General features: G+C 43.2%; 1 protein-coding gene across 5 annotated transcripts in view; it reads right to left on the bottom strand.

Annotated features, from left to right (window-relative positions):
- Positions 1–15,954: 15,954 nt before the first annotated feature.
- LOC101689700 (zinc finger protein 705A-like) overlaps positions 15,955–20,209 on the bottom strand; it is a 36,777-nt gene continuing 32,522 nt past the window's right edge. For 4 of the 5 annotated variants that reach the window (XM_004775549.3, XM_004775548.3, XM_045086166.1 and 1 more), the window contains exons 6-7: positions 16,737–16,773; positions 15,955–16,104 (exon numbers count right to left, since the gene is read on the bottom strand). In XM_004775549.3, coding sequence (XP_004775606.1) covers positions 16,738–16,773 — 36 coding nt within the window. In that variant the 3' untranslated portion in view covers positions 15,955–16,104; position 16,737. The remainder of the gene's footprint in view (positions 16,105–16,736; positions 16,774–20,209) is intronic. The other variant, XM_004775552.3, reaches the window with a different exon arrangement.

Here is a 20,209-nt window from a genome sequence, read left to right on the forward strand (position 1 = left end):
GCCTAGGAAAATGAATAATCCCTAAAGAGGTCATAGTCTAATTTTCTTTGATGCCATGTAAGATGAGACCTAGAAATGATAGGTTTAATTATGGGTAACCATGATCTTGTTAAGGTTTATTAATAGGGAAACCATCATTAATATGGAGAGCTCTCTTATTAAGGAGGAAACCACTGGTGATCTTAATTATTAGGATAAGGGTGATGTCAGGAAACTATTCCTTTCAGTTTTGTTGTGAAGGCAAAGGAGATGAGGCTGAACAGAAGAAAAGATGGGCAGAAGCGATTGCCTTTCAAGATGAAAGATACGTAATGCGTTTAAGTGAGAAGACAGATGGAGCAGTGGCGGGGAAATTAATAATGGAGATTTAATTTATTATCGGTAACATGAAGTCTGAGAAAGTTAAAGAGAAAAAGAAACACATTGTAAAAAATCAGACTTAGCTATGGTAAATATGACCATTCCGTTTAAGTGAAAGGCATAAACCATAAGATTGAATGGAGGCATGTTGGTAGATTTTATGGCAGTGAGCAAATATATTTTTTCAAATTACCCATTTCATCTGTGTGACAAAACATAAGGGGACCCTGAGAACTATGATATTCAAAATGCCTAGAAGTTCAAAATATTCATGGAGCATAGCAAAACGATTTTTCTTGTTGATATATTTGGCATGCCAGATATATTTTAAAGTGAATTAGAGATTTGTGTCTCTATAATGAGGCCAGAACTGAGATCATAGTCCTGGACTGTGTCAGATGGAGCCATGGGGTCCGCAGCATTAGAGGCACAGGGATGTGGGAATCGATCAGGAGACGCAGGGAAAGGTCAGAGGCGAGCGATCACACTGGTCTCGGTAACATAGGTCAAATGAGCAACTGTGGGGCACCTGAGGGGCTCAGTTGGATGAGCATCTGCCTTCAGCTCAGGTCCTGGGATCGAGCCCCAAGTTGGGCTCCCTGCTGGGCAGGGAGTCTTCTTCCTCTCCCTCGGCCCCTCCTCCCTGCTCGTGTTCTCTCTCTCTCTCAAATAAATAAAGTATTTAAAAAAAAAAAAAAGAAAGAAAAGACTTTAGATTAAACTGGGCATCGACTCTGAGGAGAGGTAGGGGCTGATAACTCTCGCAGAGGGAGTCCCTGCCCTGGGAGTTCCCTGCGGGTAACGTTACAGACATGCAGAGGGCTTGTGTTCAATGAGCTGAAAGGAGCTCACCTCAGGGCCAGGTGCCCGGAAAACGGATCTGAGAAGTTGCATCCAGGTAGAACTTAGATCTACTAGATGCCCCTGAAGACAAACATGTTTTATTCTATTTTCTGTGCATAACATGAAATAAAATATTGTTTTGCGAATCTTGTGTCTACTGAAAAGGACAGGTCTTGTGTTTTGATTGAACCTCTATGTTGCAAGAAGACCTCAACTTGTTTTAGAAACATTGGTCGAATCATGTTCTGCATCCCAATTTTCACTGGAAAAATAATCCCAGTGTGCTTAGGACCCCAGCCACCTGCCCCAGCCACGTGTCCTTCCATCTCTAAAGAGGTACTATGTGTTTACACAGAGACATGGTTGAAAGACCTCATTATTGTTGTAGTAATGACATATGGAAAGAGCTACGGAAATCATAATCATATTTTAAGGCAGCAACGAATATTAACAAAATACATACCCATTTAATTTACATACTATGAGCATGTAAAACAAATAGACAAAAAGAATAAATACCTATGAGCATAAGAGTAAATACATTTTCCAAGTCTAAGAGTAATTTTGCATTAGACTATCCACCATCGAGAAATTAATTAATTAAATTCCGCTTCAGAGATGGGGAGGGAGTGTGGGGCTGCCCACCCTCCTGGCCCGAAGGGGCACACAGCCATGGCTTTTCAGAGCTGGGGCTGCAGCTTTGGCTCTGGCTCCCCGCGGGGTCTGCTGAGGGGTCCCCAGGAGCCTCCCTCTCTGCAAGGACAGCTCTGGGTGAGTGGGCGCCAGCAGGCGGGACCCCTGGAAATCCCGGCTGGGACCTGGAAGCCACATTTGAGTGCTCAGGTTGGGCAGCCGGTGGCAGCCCGGACACCAGGGGCTCTGCATGGCGGGGTGGGGGGGGTGAAGACAGGGTGGGGATGGGGTCTGTGGCTTCTAACGTCCTCCCCGAGGAGCTCCTCACCCGCCCGGAGTGCCTCTGCCGAATGGAGATGGGGTTTGAAGACGGTGGGCGCAGACGACAGAGGCGGGGGGCCAGTGTGCCCGCAGAGGGGACAGGGACTCCAGACAGGGTGCACAGGGCGCTGCTGCCCGCGCCTCTACCTGGAAGGCACCTGAGCCTGCAGGGGCCACCTCCGCAGCCCTGCCCGGCTCCACCTCGCTGGGAGCCCAGGCATGCCCAGGAACAAACCACTGGTGGACCCTGTTTAATGACAGTTAATCCTAGTTTCCAACATCCAAAGTCAACTCTTGGCAGGCATTTAGTTTCATATGTAATTTTGTTTTTTCTTAAGATTTTATTTGATGGAGAGAGAAGAGCACAAGCAAGGGGAGGGGCGAGGGGAGAAGTTGAAGCCCACTCCCCGCTGGACAGGGAAGGGGGGGGGGAGACCCCAGGACGCTGGGATCATGACCTGAGCAGAAGGCAGATGCTTAAGGAGGGAGCCACCCAGGTGTAAGGCATAATCAATTTTTAAGTTATTCAATGATGAATATTTAAATCAACACTTAAACTCACAGCCATGAATTTAATTATTATAACATTAACACCTAAAAACCTCAAAATTATTTCATTTGTCATACTATTCTCTTGCAAGATATTTTGTGAAAAGGATAGCATTGAGAGTTTTCCTGCTATTATCTCTGAATTGGTTCATAAATAATAACAACAATAGCAAAGCCAAATCCCCCCCCAAATGCATTGGCCCCTGTCTTCATTTTCCAAGGAGAACTTCTAGAGTATGAGGGAATCTTTGCCATTGGAAGACTCCTCCAAAGGTCTCAGCCACATGCGTCCGCACAAGGAGGACCAGACAGTCATTAGAATTAAACACAACCCCCTGACAGCCCTTTTATTGCTCACTAGGTGTTTGTTTTACAAAGATATTTTTCTTTTAACCAAAAAGCACCTAATTGGAAACAAACAAACAAACAAACACAAACAAACAAACAAACAAAACCCCATGGTTAGGTCTTCTTTTTTTTTAAAAAAAGATTTTATTTATTTGACAGAGATCACAAGTAGGCAGAGAGGCAGGCGGAGAGAGAGGAGGAAGCAGGCTCCCTGCTGAGTAGAGAGCCCAATGCGGGGCTCGATCCCAGGACCCTGGGATCACGACCCGAGCTGAAGGCAGAGACTTTAACCCACTGAGCCACCCAGGCGCCCCCATGGTTAGGTCTTCTAAACTTGCATAATGTCTTCCTTCAGAGAAAAGGCCAGCGTTTATCTCGCATGACACTGTCTCTCTCCACCCATGTACCTCCTCACAGAACTGAGGAAGGCGCAGGACACACTGAGAGGCAACTGAATCTGGAATATACACACTAATTTAAAGAGTCCTGCCAGTAAAGACCAAATATCTCTTGACTTCATATATTGATATTATATCTGTTTCTGTATTACTTTAACATACACACTATATAAGTACATGACACATTCTTTTTCAGTCTCTCTGCTTTATCACTGACAATGCAATGGTGTAGACTTTAATTGAGTCTGTATAATTTATTATAAATCCTTTCCTCACTCCTACTCCTCTTGGTAAATATTCCTGTTCCCCCAGCCCAAGACAGCACGGACAGGCCATTCCACTGGAAAGATTCACGCCCCTCCTCTGCCTTTCCTCACTCAATGTCACCTCACCAGAGTGAGAAGCCCAGATCATTGGGTCCCTGAAAGGGACCAGCACCACCCCTGTCCTCTGTGGGGTCCTCATTCATCCCAGACACAGGTGCCATGTCATGGAGCAGATCAGAGGAGCTGTCAAGACACAGAGCGCAGGGGCACCTGGGTGGCTCAGTGGGTTAAGCCGCTGCCTTCTGCTCAGGTCATGACCCCAGGGTCCTGGGATCGAGTCCCACATCCGGCTCTTTGCTCAGCGGGGAGCCTGCTTTCTCCTCTCTCTCTGCCTGCCTCTCTGCCTGCTTGTGATCTCTGTCAAATAAATAAAATAAAAAATATTAAAAAAAAAAAAAAGACACACAGCGCAGACCGCAAGCCCTACCTTCTGCCCATGGGGATGAACCAGGTGCGAATGCTTCAGCGTCCTCCCATGGTCATGGCGGGGGTCAACTTCCTTAGAGGAAAAAGAGAGAGAGCAGAGTAAAAACTCGCCAGGAGGATAATATCAAAGGTCCAAAGCAGACTTCAGCGAATAGGGACGGTGCAGGGGACCCGGTACATTCATTCTTGTGGCTCAAAAAATCATGAGCCAAACATGCACTTTTCCCCCAGGTTGACGTGAGGAAGCCAGAGGCCAGTTCCTTGTCATTTATAAATAAGCAGATATTATAAACATCACCGAGAGAAATGTGGTGCCTCCTTCACGGAGTCCCGGGGAGGGGCCAGCGGTTCCCTTGGGCTCTGCGGGGTCCTAGTTCCTCCCAGGACACCAGGTTCTAGGCTCTGACAAACCAGCGCTCAGCGCCCGGGGGCGGAAAACACAGGGTTTTGGCGCCGCCTGCTGGCCACGCGGTACGCAACCGGCGGGAAGGCTTCGGAGTGCCTCAGAATGATGATAATGAAGGTGGTATTAGTAAAGCCGGTTAAAAGGCACAGCAAAGAGAGAACAGGGTTGAAAACCAGGAGCAGCCAAATCCACTTAGTCGAGAATGAATAACTGAATGTAGCTAATGGTTAACGTGATTGTGACATTGTTATATCTTGTTTCTCCCTATGAAATTCATAAGGAAAACAAACTTTTCTCCAAGTTGACATGTGGCAACGAGTAACTAGCTCCTGATATTTATAAAAATATAGTATTATACTCTATCACGAGGAATAAGAAACAGCCAATGTCTTCCCACTATACAATATGCTTTAAAACAATAAACGCCTGTGCCTCATGCTTTGATGGAGAGCTCTAGGGTAAATTTTAAGTTTGTGCACAATAAACTCTTACTCATTACTCTCAGTGATTCACTGGGTTTCGGTCTATTATTCCTTCATTGTTCACACAGCTATATTTTATTGTATACATTGTTATATTAAAAGCATATAACGTAAAACATTTTTATTACTCTCCCCTGCCTCCTGCTAAGATGCATTTATATTAGCAATTATTTTTAGAGTCTCTGTATTTTAATCTATTTTAATCTCCTCTGTGTTTATATTTATTACTCTAACCTTTAGCCCATGAGCTCATGTGATGCTATTTTACTCCAAAGCATGGTAATTTTGTCACTTACTTCCCTCAACTTCAGCCTCCCTACCCCCCAATGTGATGACTCCTTCAGTATGTCCCTGGGAGAGGCCAGCATGTCCCCTGTGCCCTGGAGAGTCCTGGTTCCTCCTAGACCCTCAGGATCCTGACTCTGATCAGCTCCCTGGAGCCAGAACCGAGGGGTCTTCCTGCCACCTGCTGGCCATCGGGTGTTCAACAGGTGTGAATGCTTCTGTGTCTCCTAATAATAATCATGGTAGGAGTAGTCTGTTCAAGTCAAAATCAGAGACCGGTGTTGAAAATTCCTGAGCAACAGCACCAGTTTAGTTAAATGAGCAAAGCTTATTTACCACATTTTCTAATGCCAGCTGATCTTTTTCCGGTTCTGAAAATTGTAAGGAAAACTTTAAGTGTTTTTCAAGGTTCATATGAAGGAACCAGTCACCAACTCCATATCACTGAAGAAAGTTCTTATAACCGGTCACAGTGAAGAATAAACCGTCATTCTTCTCCCAGTGCACAAACTGGTTTATAACAATACATCCCTGAACTCATCCCATGGGCAAAGTAAATTTTTATTATTTCTTAGTGATTCATTGGCTGTCCTGCTGTTATAGCTTAATTTTCACATATATTATTTTGACTGTGTACTCTATTAAAGCTACATAACATGGATTCTTTTTTAACTTACTCCTTTGTTACTTGCTCAGCTGCACTGGTATATGGCATTATTTTTACAGTCTTTGTAGCTGATGATCAATCTTTTCCCACATTCTCCTTGTCCGGACTTTTAGTCCTTCATGACTAGTCCATGAGCACATGGAAATGCTATTCGATTCCAGAAAATCAGGCTTCTTGTGCGCCGTTTGTATTCATACTCTTCCCCCACTCCCAGAATGCGACCCGGGGAGTCCGTGGGAAGGGCCAGCAACTCCCTGTCCTCTGTAGAGTCCTGGTTCCTCCCAGACCCTCAAGATCCTTACTCTGATCGGCAACCTGGAGCCAAAATCAAGGATTGTTATCGCCGCCTGGTGGCCACGGGCGGTACATCAGGTGTGAAAGCATTTGCGTTTTTCTTCAGTTGATCATAATGACAGCAATATTAAAGTCTGTTAAAATCCAAAAGAATTGCAAGCCAGCTTTGAAACTTCTCTGAGCAGGAAAAACCAATTTCATGAAAGAATGAAATCTTAATTTTGGTTATTTCCGAGACTTACTGGTCCTGTGTCATATTTTGTGTATGCCTCGGTAAGTCGTAAGCAAACCTTGAGCTGTTTCCCAAGGTTGACACAGGCCACACAGAACCGATCCTTTATCATCAGAGACTTCTGATATTATTACCAATCACGGTGAAGAATAAACTCTCATTGCTCTCCCCAATATATAAGCTGCTTTATAACAATACGGTCCTGCACAATAAAGCTTTGCTGAGTACTATTCGGTTTTGCATCGGCTTTACTTCTGTTTTGCTGAATTTTTGCTATCTTTACATATTATTTTATATTCTATTAAAGGTACATAACATGATTTTTAAAAGTAACTTTCTCTCATTTGTCACCTGCTATGATTCATTTTATACGTTATTTTATAGAACCTTTGCAATTTATGATAGGCCCTCCCCCCACCCCGTCCTGATTTTTATTCCCCCACTAGTCCATAAGCCTGTGAAAATGCTATTCCACTCCAAAGAATCATGCTCCTCCTGTGCTTTTCCTCACTCAGTCTCCCCTCCTCAGAATGTGCTGACTCCTTCGCTAAGTCCTTGTGAGGGGTCAGCAGCCCCTGTTATATTGTGGGGTCCAGTTCCTTCCAGACCTTGGAGTACCCGTGTCTGACCCCTGCTCTGAGCGCTCGGCTCCTCGGAGCCCAAATCACGAGGCTATAGCGCCACCTGCTGGCCGCAGGGGCGCATCGACTGGGAATGCTTCCTTGCCCCCTTGTCCATTTGTTCCTTCTTTTATTATAATAATTATGGTAGTACTAAAGCCTGTTAAAGTCAGAACAAATGGAGACCAGCCTTAAAATTTCCCTGAGCAGATACAGTTCAGCGGAATAAGCAAAACATCATTTAGTTTAGTTTGTAAGACAATTTGAACTGAGTCATTTCTTTTTTGTGTTCCTGAAAATCAAGAACAAACTACGACTGTTTCCCAAAGTTGATGTGAGATGACGAGTAAGAAATTCCCTACCACGTAAGAAAACTCTCATAGCATAACTAATCACCGCGAAGAATAAGCAGTCACTGTCCTCTCACTATCTAACCTGGTTTACAATAGTATACGCCCAAGCTTCAATCCCTATCTGGTTTCTGGGCTCCTCGGTCGCAGTGTCTTTTTGGTGTGTGTAGAATGAACTGTTTTTCATTACTTCTTCGCTGATCCATTTACTTTCCTTTTCCTTCCCTTCTTGCTAACGTCTGATATAGTAATATTTTAAAAGTATTTTATTTAAGGTACCTAAAAATGGCTTCTTCTTATCTTCTATGGTTTTTCACCTTAGAAACATAGTTATAGGCTATTCTTTATTTTTTTTAAGATTTTTATTTGAGAGAGGAAGAGGGAGAGAGCAGAAAGCAGGAGGAGCAGGGGGAAGGCAGAGGAGAGGAAGGAGCAGATTCCCTGCTGAACGTGGAGCCAACATGGGACTCCATCCCAGGACCCTGGGTCATGACCTGAGCCGAGGGCAGATGCTTAACAAACTGAGCCACCCAGGTGCCCCTGAAATTTTATTTTAATAACCCCTCATCATATTTTTATTTAATTATAAAAAATTAAAATTTTAAAAAATTCTCGTGATTCCTAGTTTGGTCACAGAAGGGAAGTAGAATAAAACTAAGAACACTTTCCATGAAGTCTTCAGTTGATTACGATGGTTTCCATGTCATTTTTTTCCTCACCCATGACAGCTGAGTATTTCATTATTAGTGTCTGATCATACTATGAGCTTGGCATACACCTCAGCAGAAGTTTTATTTGGAGGGTTTCTGTGGAAGGAGGTGATCAGTCTGGAGGAGGAAGAGATGAGGAACCTCTTTAAATGTCCACAGTGCTGAAGTCTCCTGATGGGGAATGGCATCTGGTCATTAGGAAGCCCTGTCCCAGCCACCCAGGGGAAGAAAATCAAGATCTGATCACTGAGGATTGTAGGGCAATCCCTCGAGTCCCATCTCTGGGCCTCCATGGTCCCCTGGGCACTCCCACCCACTCCCGCCCACAGTCCCTACCTCGGGTTTGTGAGAGTTGCCTTGGCTTGGATGAAGAAGGGGCCGTGAGGTTCCTACTCAACATTTCCTCCCTGCCCAGAAGTGGACCTGTAGTTTGGGGGCGAGAGCAACAACCATAGGTGCTAGCACAGTGAGCTGCTGCTGGGACACGAGGCGTTTGGGAAACTGCACCACTCAAGCGTCTGAGGACATGATTCACTGCACCGATTCGTCAAAAGACCATCAGGCTCAACTCAGTAGAGGCACAGCTGAAGGCAGATGGTTCCCCGGCCGAGCAGAGAGGAGCCTTGTCTACATCAGGATCAATGGAGGACTTGTCTCAGTGTTCAGTCCTCCTGGAGACAGGGGGGTCATGTCCCCAAATTTGAAGCTGGGTGGGGACCAGGACTGCTGAGAAGAGGAAGAAAGACTCATATGTTTGTTTCCATCCCAGTACTTAGGACACTGGTGTCTTCCACTTCCTTCTCTTGGAACATTCTTTTTGGGATCCCTGGGCCACCTATAAAAAGTCTGAGCACTCTGAGACTAGCACCAGGGAGAAACTGTGTGCAGGAGTCAGGAGAGTGGCAGGTCACTGAAGTCTAGTCTCTCAGTCATCCCTCCCAAGCACCAAGGACAAATGAGTGATGACATCCAGGACTCCTGAAAGCAGCCCAGGCGTCACCAGGGCACTACCCGACTCTCCCCAGTTCAGACCACACAGAGCACAGTCAACCAGAACCTTTCTGTTCTTAGAAGTATTCTTGGTAAGATGCCCTACTGAACATAGCCAACGTTCATAAAATACAACACAGAGACAGGTGTGCAAATTACATCAGATAATTTGTGCCAAGCATTTGCTCCACTAACACTTTAACATTAAATATAAATCACATTAAAAGATATGGAAGATGACCTAATACCAAGCTCCTAGCGAAATTTATATTCACGTAGACAGACGTGTGTATGTGTGTCTGTATAGATAATCTAGTTAGGACATTTCCATAAATTGTCAGGACTATTGTTTGTCAATGATCATATCTTAGCAGTTGGAATGACAGGTCAGGTGGCATGAGGATCTTAATTTTGGCATTACAATCGTTTCACTGAATGTTCCTGAAAAGAGAGCATCTTTGTTCTACTCACCGCCTGGAGCAGGAATTAGGGAAGACCCATAGAGGAAATGAGGCCCCTGCAGGTGCATCTTCCTCCGGCAGGTGGTTCCCGGACCGCTGACCATGCTCTGTCAGAGAATCAGATGACCACCAAGGGCCCTTGCATGAAGGAAGACCCCAGAACCCCTGACCGCTTCCTGACTTGACAGGACTATCTCACATTAACCAAGGGACTAAATACATGACATAAGGCACAACTTGCACCAATATTCCCTACATTGTGATAAAATCTCAGGACTGGTACCCTCACCTCTTATGTTTCTGACTTTAGCTTAACAGCCAGAAATCTGAGCCTCCATGGTCACTCATGGACATGCAGACTCAACTCCACAAAGATACGTGGCCCTAATCTGACCGAACTCCCATTTCTGCTGCCCCCCGGCTTCCTCTTTGCCTTGTCTCCTCCTATGAGCAATTACTGAGGGTTTCTGTGTTAGAGATGTGACAGTTACTGTCATTTCTCTTTAAAGTACTAGCAGAACTGTATAATCTCAAGGATTTCCCATCCCCACTGCAGTAGTCAGCAAATTATAATCTATTGAATGGATCCATGAAATAAAATGAAACTGATCAACTAAACTTTGACTAGAAAAGTTTAATTGGCCAAACTAGAATTTAAATAAAAGCTTGAAACAAAAAAAATAACATCTGATTATAAATTGACTTAAAATTCATTTGCAATTGCCAAAAAGTATGTTTGATAAGTCAGTGATATTGATGGATGTGGCAGTCTTTTATATTTGGGATACTGAATTGTGGCAAATTTACTGAGGTTTCTTGCTTATAGACAATGTATCGGGTTCAGTAGTTATAATAGTGGTGGTGTTCTAGAATCTGAGTAAATGCAACACACCTAGTTCTGTAGAATCAAGATGTTATGGGGAACTTCATTTATTCTTACCATGAAATTCCAATGTGCAGAGACTAGAAACAATAACACAAAGCTATCAGTGTATGTGATTTCACTGGCCTAAAGGACCCTATTTCCTAACACCTTTGGAAATCAAGGAAGCTTGTTTTATTTGGTTGCATTAAGTTCTACTTCAGCATCATTTAGTGGTACTTTTTTTCTGGTACCAATTTCTCCCAGAAGACTGGTTTCCATCATGTTAGTATCTGTTATCAGTACAGGAAGACTCAGCTCTAGGCTCTGTTTGCACTGTATTTCGTGCTTGGATCTGGGAATACAAACGAATGCGTGAGTCAAGAAATGCATTTTCTTGTGGAGCACTGCACAGACCTGACACAGGGAAAGGATTTCTTGGCTGAAGACATGATGATGGGGGTGAGAGAAAAGGGAGAGCAGAGACATAAGTCAAGTGTGGAAACTAGAAGCAGAACAGGGAGACCCCGGATTTCTCTCCCAGCAGCGTGGCAGGCTCTCCAGTTACCGAGAGACTACAGTTTCACTGAGAAATTACTGAAAAAATTCAGACAAGATCCTTACACTTCAGGAAACCTAAATAAAACCAACAAAACAGAAAATATTAACCTTTTAAGCATCAAAACCTTTAGAAATTGCTAAAATAATTTGATAATATTCTCAAATCACTTAAAACTGCCTTTTACCAGGGTGGACTTTTATTCAACAAGAACAATTCCACAGCTCCCGAGTAGAAGAGGAGGCAGTCAGGGAAAGGAGCTTGGCTCACCTCTGGAGGCCCGTGTAGGCGACAAAGGCCATGGGTGAGTCTGCTTCAGTGCTTGCCTATTTGTTCCAATAGGTATGAATCTGGAGCCACTGCGGCCTGATCTGCGGGTCTTCCTGCTGCTCTGACACTCGTTAGTCACCACAATGATCATCTGGTTAGATCTGGTTTATGCCCAGAGACTCTATAGCCCTGTCTCCACCACGTGCCACAACTGAATTCTGTAGAGCATTCTGAAAACTTGTTTCCACTTTTTCAAAAATTTTTACTGAAATTGAAACACTTGATGTATTTTCACAGCCTGAATCCCTTGCAACTGGCAACCAGGACCAACACCTGCCACTCAACCCCTGTGCACCCTGCCGGTCTCTGTCACCCCAAAGGTAGCCCCTTCCCACCACTTCTGACAGCATGGATTCACCTTGTCCTTTAAATTTGGAATTTACAGATCACATGCCCTTTTGCGTCTGGCTTCACATTTTGTCTGTTAAGTTTGTTCTAATTGGTTGATTTGAGGATCATGAATTCATACTGTTGTTTAATTCTCCCTTTGGTGACTATTCAACACTTGCATACCCGCATTTTGTTGACGGGCACGATGTGAGTATTGTAGTGAGCGTTCTTGGGCATGTCTTTTGGAGACTATATGGGAGAATTTTTGTAGGAACTGAACCAGAACTGAACTGAACTAGGTTCAGGAACTGAACACACAGTTCAGTGTGTGTTCACAGAACACACTTACGTGTACCTTTAAACTTCCACACCACTTGCCCACACTTGCCCACACTGTCCCATGGCACACGGTCTCTGATGAGAGTTCCAACACTTATGCCAAACACTGTGTTACCGAATTTAACTATGTTACTGGAGTTAACAGGATACACAACATCTCCCAGTTGTGTGGAGATGGACATAAACCATGACTTCTTTGCTGGGCTGTGAGTCAGGGCTGCAGTAGTAGAGTCTCTGACATTTACCCTGGGAAGCACATCTCACACTTTCTCAGGGGGCCCCACCCCTTTGTCCTTCACAAATAATAGGCATCCTCCAACCATTTATCCTTCAGTTTGTAGATCAGTCTTTTCTCTCTCCTTTTTTAAATAACTGTGGTAAAATATGTATAACAGAACTTACCATTTTAATCATTTTTAATTGTCTAATTCAGTGGCATTAAGTACATTCACACTGTTGGGCAACCATCACCACTGTGCAATTCCAGATCTTTTTCTTCACCCAAGACCCCCCACGGCTCCCTTTCCCCAGCCCCTGGTAACCTCTGTTCTACTTTGTGTCTATGAATTTGACTACTACAGGTCCCTCATGCAATCATACGGTATTTGTCCTGTGGTTGGTTGATTTTACTTAGTAAAATATTTTCAAGGTTTACCCATGTTGTAACATATGTCAGAATTTCATTTCTTTTAGGGCTGCATACTATTCCACTGCATGTATACGCCACGTTTTGTTTCTCCATTCATGTGTTGTTGATGGACATTTGGATAGTTGCTACTTTTTGACTGCAAATAATGTTGCTATGAATGTTGCTGGGTAAGTATCTGACTCCCTGCTTTCAATTATTTGGGGCATATACCTAGAAGTGGAATTGTTGGCTTATATGACAATTCTACATTTAACTTTTCAAGGACCTGCCAAACTGTTTTCCACTGGAGAAATTTTATACCATTCACATCCCTATGGCCAATACACAAGGATTCTGTTTTCCCCATATCCTCACCAACATTTATTATTTTTTAAATAGTACCAAGTGGTGGGTATTATAGAGGGCATGGATTGCATGGAGCACTGGGTGTGGTGCAAAAATAATGAATACTGTTATGCTGAAAATAAAAAATAAATTTTAAAAAACATAAAAAAAAAAGCCATCCTAACAGGTGTCAAGTGCTCAAGTGTATCTCATGGTCGTTTTAATTTGCATGTCCCTCATGAAGTGACTTTCTACACTTTTTTCATGTTATTGGCTGTTTGTAGATCTTCTTTGGAGAAATGCCTGTTCAAGTCCTTTGTCCAATTTTTAACTGGGTCATTTGTTTCCATCAGTTACTTTTTAATATCTGAGAAATACACCACAGTGACTTTCATGCAGAATTAAAAAAAATACATCTCTAATGGTGTTTTTCTCTGTGTCTGTACCTCACACTGCCTCTGGGGTAAAGTCCACGCTACCCAAGCAGGGGCTCAGCAGGGGTGGCAGGGGCCCTCTGCAGCCTCCTACCTGGCCACCTGCCTCACACTTGATACCACAGCCCCTCCTCACAGACACCGTGCCTGTGTCCAAGCTCCAACTTTTGCAGAGATCTCCTTCCCCTGTTCCCTTCCTTCTCACTGCTCACCTTCGACTAAATTCTAATCATGCTTAGAGATTCCGCTCAGGACCATTTTCTCAAGTCATCCTTCCAAACCCTTCAAGCCGAGCTCTGGTCACACTCCTGCCTTTACCACATGCGGCGGGGGTCTCTGCCACCCGCCTCCTGATGCTCGTTACCGGTGTCTGTCTCCCACGCAGGGCGTGCTCACTCACTGTAAGCACGGGCCTCTGTCACCTGCATACAGCAGAACCTCGCACAGAGAAGCTCAGTGTTTGCCTAACAGAACTGAACTCTTGATTTACAGGAACTGCTAACAGAAAGGCTTTCTATTTTGTCTATCCGTAATGCATGGCAGTACCTGCTTCAGTGTGCCCTCGACTGCGCTGGCAATGACAGTATTTGTGGCCAGGCCTGGGGGCAGGTGTGAGGGCAGAGGTAGCAGGGTAAAGGGCAGCGATCGTCCTTGGGAATTCAGGTGGGGAACGGAGCAGAGAAGGATGCTTCGCTGTCGGGTGGGGCTCAGAGCTGTGGCAGCTCCCCTACTGAGCACGGTGAGTCACATCCCGGTTCTCGGGGAACAACCGGGGCTCCCATGGGCAGGTCTCAAGGCCTTGGAGTCAGCTGTGAAGGAGACCGTGGGAGAGTTCAGTAGCCAAGGCTGCAAGTGGTAGCCCCACTACCCAGGGGTAAGGCTTGTTCTCCTTCCCTTTTCCACGTGGGGTGGAACTCCTCTGGCGGACCTCCTCTTGCTGCCAGAGCTGCTCTGGACTGGGGAAAAGGGCTACACTGCTAGAATGCTTCCTGAACTTCTCATCCTTGGGTTTTGAGCTCTGCAAGGTTTTTGCTGCTTCTTTGTCATAGGCCACAGCTTTCTCAGAGCTACTTTTGCCAGTTTGTAGTTGTCTATTTGTTATTTTTGTGGGAGAAATGGGCACTGGGACCTCCTAGCCTTCCATCTTGTAGGTGACTGTCACCACTCAGGGGTTTTCTTTCTAGAGTTATTTTTTGTCACATTCAGAGAAGGGCACGGTCACACAAAAAGTTAAATCTAGTCATTTCACCTCCAGAAAAAAAAAATAAATAAAATTTCAAAGGAAAACATTTTCCCAATTTGCCATATACCATATTAAAAGTTTTAGAGGCAGTTGCTTATGTAACAGCAATAAAACAGTCTCTCTCTTCCCAGAGACTATCACACAATGAACTTGTATGAGGCGCCTGGTTTCTAGGTTTCTGCTTGTTACGGGGAGCTGTCCACAGGAAATGGAAACCATCCTTAAGAGTTGTTGCTGCTTTAAACATCTCTGTAAAATGTGGTAAGTTTACTAAAAAAAGGTCCAAGCAGACTGACTCGCTTCAGGGTTGCGGCCACCTGCGGAACCCTCCTGAGAGGAGCTCGTCCCCTCTTCCCAGTAGCCCGGCCAATTTTCCCTTAGCCTCTCTGCTAAGGCTGTGGGAGGACAGGCAGGGAGGCTCCCTCGAAGGCACTAACTGGTCTGGGAACTCAGCAATGATGGGTTAAGAATACTTACCTCACAGACTGTCTGTATTCTTATTGTAATTTCATTAGTGTGCATCTGTGACATCTCTGTCACTAGCTCTGTGACGATGACACACAAGAACCAACTTTTTTTTACTATCCTATTACCTCACACTATATAGTTGCACAGACAAAACCTCCACAGTAAGAATACAGGTCCTCAGATCCTTTGAGAATCTCCTCTGCAAGACATGTGTAAGACCTGGAGATTTTTAAAATTTAAATGTGTAAGAGGCTGACTGACATGCAGGGCTGTCTCCAAAACTGGTTCTGCGGTTACCGACTCAGAAAAAGCCATTCGAGTACATGAGTTTCCCTCACCCACCGCTCAGTGGCCCTCCTCATCACTGTACTCAGCCCGGTCCTAGTTTAGTATTTCAGCTTGAACTACGGCAAGTATTTCAGCTTGAACAACTAGTTTCTAGTCTTTTCCATGGAGGAAAGCAATCTCTGGGTGATCTGTATCAGCACTACATTTAAAATGCAAACGCATCCCTTACTCAGTCTGTTAGCTCCTGAAGATCATTTGCACAGCTGTTCCTTCGGGAAAATGACAGCCCAGAGAAAGGCCACCATTTGGTTGTTTGTGACTACATGTGTATGGAAGAGTTCTGAAAATCATCTCTGGATTAAACAAGACCTGTAGTCAATCTATAGCAATTTGCACTGCATTTAGGACAAGAATATTCTTAGGGATTTTCACATTTAAAAAACTTTTAATTAAAATATTAGAAATCAAATATGACTGAGGTAAAACAAAGTTACATTTCTTCCTGCAGCAACCAGGCAGTGGGAAACCTCAGATTTCAGAACAGCAGGATTCAATGACAGGCTGACCACTATCATGTCTGAAATTCAAAAGAAAGACCAATGAGAAGATTCCGATAGAATTAAACTATAACAACATTTAATATTAAAATGGAAGGGTGAATTGGAATAATAAATATAATCACAGCAATATTAATGATCTAGCAATTACTAAAAATATTATAATGAAATTTCTAATGGTAAACATATCTATTTCAGTAACACTATATAATCTGTGCTTATACAATTTCTACTGAATTATTCAGCAATTACTAAAAATAATTGTACTCCATTAATGTAAAATTATTAAGTACTATTAATATATTCTACATTACTAATTTATGTTAGTGTAATATAACACACAATGCCAATAAAACTTTAACAGAATGTTTTCTAAGTTTCTCAGAAATATTTATATAGATGTTATGTGAGGTATTGTTTGGCCAACAAAGAAAGTCATGTTTTTTAAAGTGTTGGCATTTTCTGGTTCACTTTTTTTTAAGTATTTGTTTAGAGCAGTTTCAGGTTTACAACAGAATTGCTGGGAAACAGAGATCTCCCATCTCCTGCCTGCCTGTGCACATGCGCACCCTCCCCCACTATTAGCATCTCTCACCAGAGAGCAGGTGCACTTGCACTGACGTGTCATTACCTCCCACAGCCCACAGCTTACCTCAAGGTTCACTCTTGCTGTTGTACGTTCTGTGGGTCTGGACAAATATTTAATGACATAAATCCATCATTACAACACATCATTCAGATTATTTTAAGTGCCCTAAAAATCCTCTGTGCTGATTAACTTTTTTAAAAACTCTGTATTTTCAAAAAAAATGGAATTATCTGGAAGTTATAATGTCCTTTCATTTTCCACATAATAAGATCATTATTATTCACTTTATATTTATGAAGAATTCCTAATACTGGTTAATGTTGTCATTTGAAATGTTAAGTGGTCCCCATTATGGCATACTGTAAGTATATCATTTTCTGGTAAAGAGTACTTTATTTGAATATTCAAGTTACTATCCACTAGACTATTTTAATCAACATCTGGCCTATGCTGTAAAAATATATATGTGTTTATACTACTGATTTCAAGTTTCATAATAATTGCAATTATTCAACTTTAATTGTTTTGGAAAAGTTTCCCTAAATATTCACAGTTCTGTAGTGAAATGCGGCCAGTAACAGACCCTAAGATAGTGTTTAAAATAGGTATTATTCTTTACGCTTGAAACATAAGAGTCACATCTTATCACATGAATCAACAATAAACAACACACATAAATTGGGAGAGATTTATATTTTTCCACTACCCTAGTTCTCTAAAAAACAAGATTTAACAGATTTCTAAAATCAACCTTAAACATATATCTAAAAATACAATAATTCCTACTTAATAGTGACAATAACAAAATACCATCATGTTCCTGTATTATGCTATAAGAATCATTCAATAGAATTTAATAATTATTTGTATCTTTCTTGTTATTCTTCTGAATCAAAAAGCTAGAGAAGTCTAGGAAACACAAAGAAGGTTTGTCTTAAGAAGATTACCATTGACACCCCTCCGAGCAGGGGAAAAAGTAGCTTCATGAAGACAAATGTAGACCCTCGAGACAACTTTTCTCTAGGAGACTCAGCCCACTTAGCTCAGAGAAGAGCGACCCCTGAGTCAGCTTAGCACACCAAGTATGTTTCGTGAATGTGCTCCCAAACACATTTGCTCATGGGCCCTCCCCAGTTGGGGCCAGGGTGCAGTGTCATTTAATTGTGTAGTTTACACATTGATTTTCAGAATCAAAGCCAAGGTTTTTAGTTTTTATTTCAACTACTTTTCATTGTCATGAATGTTCCATACAAAATTATTTTCATGAAAGAAATCTTTATTTTTTATCAATTCACTTATTATTTGGCATATTCTCAAATGTGACATAGAGGAGCCACTGTGACACTTAAGTGTGGATCACTGCTCAGTCTTTGGACTTCTCACCCTCTCCAAGTTGGCATCTGGCAGTGAGGAGTCTCAACACTTCCCAGCCTTAAATCCTACAGGGCTGGCATTTTAAGCAGTTTCTGGGACGGAGCTGTGTGCAAAGAGAGTAGGTAGAGTAGAGCTAGAGGTTAGGGAACAAGCTGACACCTGTTCTTGATGCAAGAGAAGGTGAGGGACCAACTTTAGGAGACACTAGGGAAGGGTCATCCACTGGCTGCCTGGACACCAGCTTGTCCCTCTGCGTAAGGTGCTGCAACCCCAAGCCTAGCTCCCTTCCTCCTACAATCAGGCGCAGACAGCTCCATTATTTTCTGTCAGGTTTTCTTCCAGTTCTGTTTTTATAGACCTGGAGTCCAGAACAAGTACGCTGAATGCTCCAGCTCACCTCTGCCCCTATATCTCTTCCTTCTATGAGGAAGAAAAAAGCAAACCATGTCATCCATAATAATCTGGCCTGGTATCGTCTGCTAGGTCTTGGTGTGCTCCTGGTGAACATAAGCAATTGCAAAGAACATTGACATTATTTAAGGCTGTTACAGGACCATCATCATCAGGAGAAACACAAATCCACCCAGTTATGAGGTCTGGACACAGACAAAATATGAACATCACCCAAGCCTCAAAATACCAACCACATCCCTCTTCCAGCTCCCAGCCTATGTAAGACTGTTTCTTCAATTACAGCTGCGGTCTTATTCTATTCATTCCTCCACAAAGAGATTTCATTAGATACCAATTAAACAATTATCTCTGCTTTCTTTCTTTCTTTCTTTTTTTTTTTTTTAAGTCAACATATCAGGATTTTTTTTTAAGGCCACATTTTTTTTTTCAAAGATTTTACTTATTTATTTGACAGAGATCACAAGTAGGCAGAGAGGCAGGCGGGGGCGGGGGGGAAGCAGGCTCCCCACGGAGCAGAGAGCCCAATGCGGGACTAGATACCAGGACTCTGGGACCATGACCTGAGCCGAAGGCAGAGGCTTTAACCCACTGAGCCACGCAGGCACCCCCAATTATCTCTGATTTCTGACAGCAAGTAATCTAGATCAAATCACTGCTTCTTTTAACTCGCTCCCCAAATCAACTAACACAAGTGAAAATAAGGTCCTTTAATGAAATATTCCAAAGTTCCATTTTGAAACTTGTCTCTAGATTAAAGGAATAATGAATCCAATTTCTATTCAATTGCAGGCATGTTCCCGATAGTCTTTAGTGGGATATCACTCATAGTATGAACATACACATGTATATAGAGGCATGGATATTTTTACAAACCTGAACCTAAGGTTTTTTTTTTTCATCTAGTCATAGGTTTATTTCAGAGTTTTGCAAACTTACTACCACTTTGGAAGGCAGCATCTTCCTAAACAAACTTGTACCCTGTGGAAACACCCACCCCTGTTTGGGCATCTCTCTGTAGGCCGTTAAATCAGTAACTACTACTTCTTTTTTTTCCTCTCGCTTTTTAAAATTTTTTAATTTTTTAATTTTTTCTCAGTTAAGTTTAAACGCAATTTCACAGTCCACAATGGGCTGAGCTGGAAGTCCAAGTGAGGACTGGTACATCGGCTGCCAGCTGCTGTGGAGTCAAGCTACACTGCTGGCTGTGGACATGTGTGTGAGTAGCAGCGCAAACACATGGAACAAGGAAGAGAATCTTCCATGACTAGTTGGAGCCCTGGAGTGCCAGGAGCAAAGAAAAGGCATTTGTGGTTGGGTCTGGCCCTCAGATCCCCATCCACTGAGGCATACAAGGGCACCAGTGTCAGCAAAGAGGAAACTGGGCTCTTCTGGGGCTGTGGCTCCTCTCACGGGTCTTCACTCCCCATCCTCAGTCCTCTGTTACATTTCCTGCCTAATCTCAAGTCAGGGGCAATTCCAAATGCACTCATGGAGTCTGGGATGGGGTTCTCAGAGAGCCAAACAAAGGAACCTCAAAGCAGCTGCCCACGGTGGAGGTGACAGATGGACCAGTGAGTCACGTTTCTGTTGCACTGTTAGACTCTGCTTGCATCCATATTATATTTCTGCAGAATTTGATGTGCACCTTCCAAAAGAAAGCAGCCAAAAGGTGTGTCTGTCATGACTGCTTCTATATTTCGTAGCAAATCACATAAAAGATGCCACTGTTTTAAACATTTTCCACCCAA

Source organism: Mustela putorius, unplaced genomic scaffold, assembly GCF_011764305.1.
Source record: "Mustela putorius furo isolate JIRA1106 unplaced genomic scaffold, ASM1176430v1.1 tig00000905_pilon_pilon_pilon, whole genome shotgun sequence".
Lineage (NCBI taxonomy): Eukaryota > Metazoa > Chordata > Mammalia > Carnivora > Mustelidae > Mustela > Mustela putorius.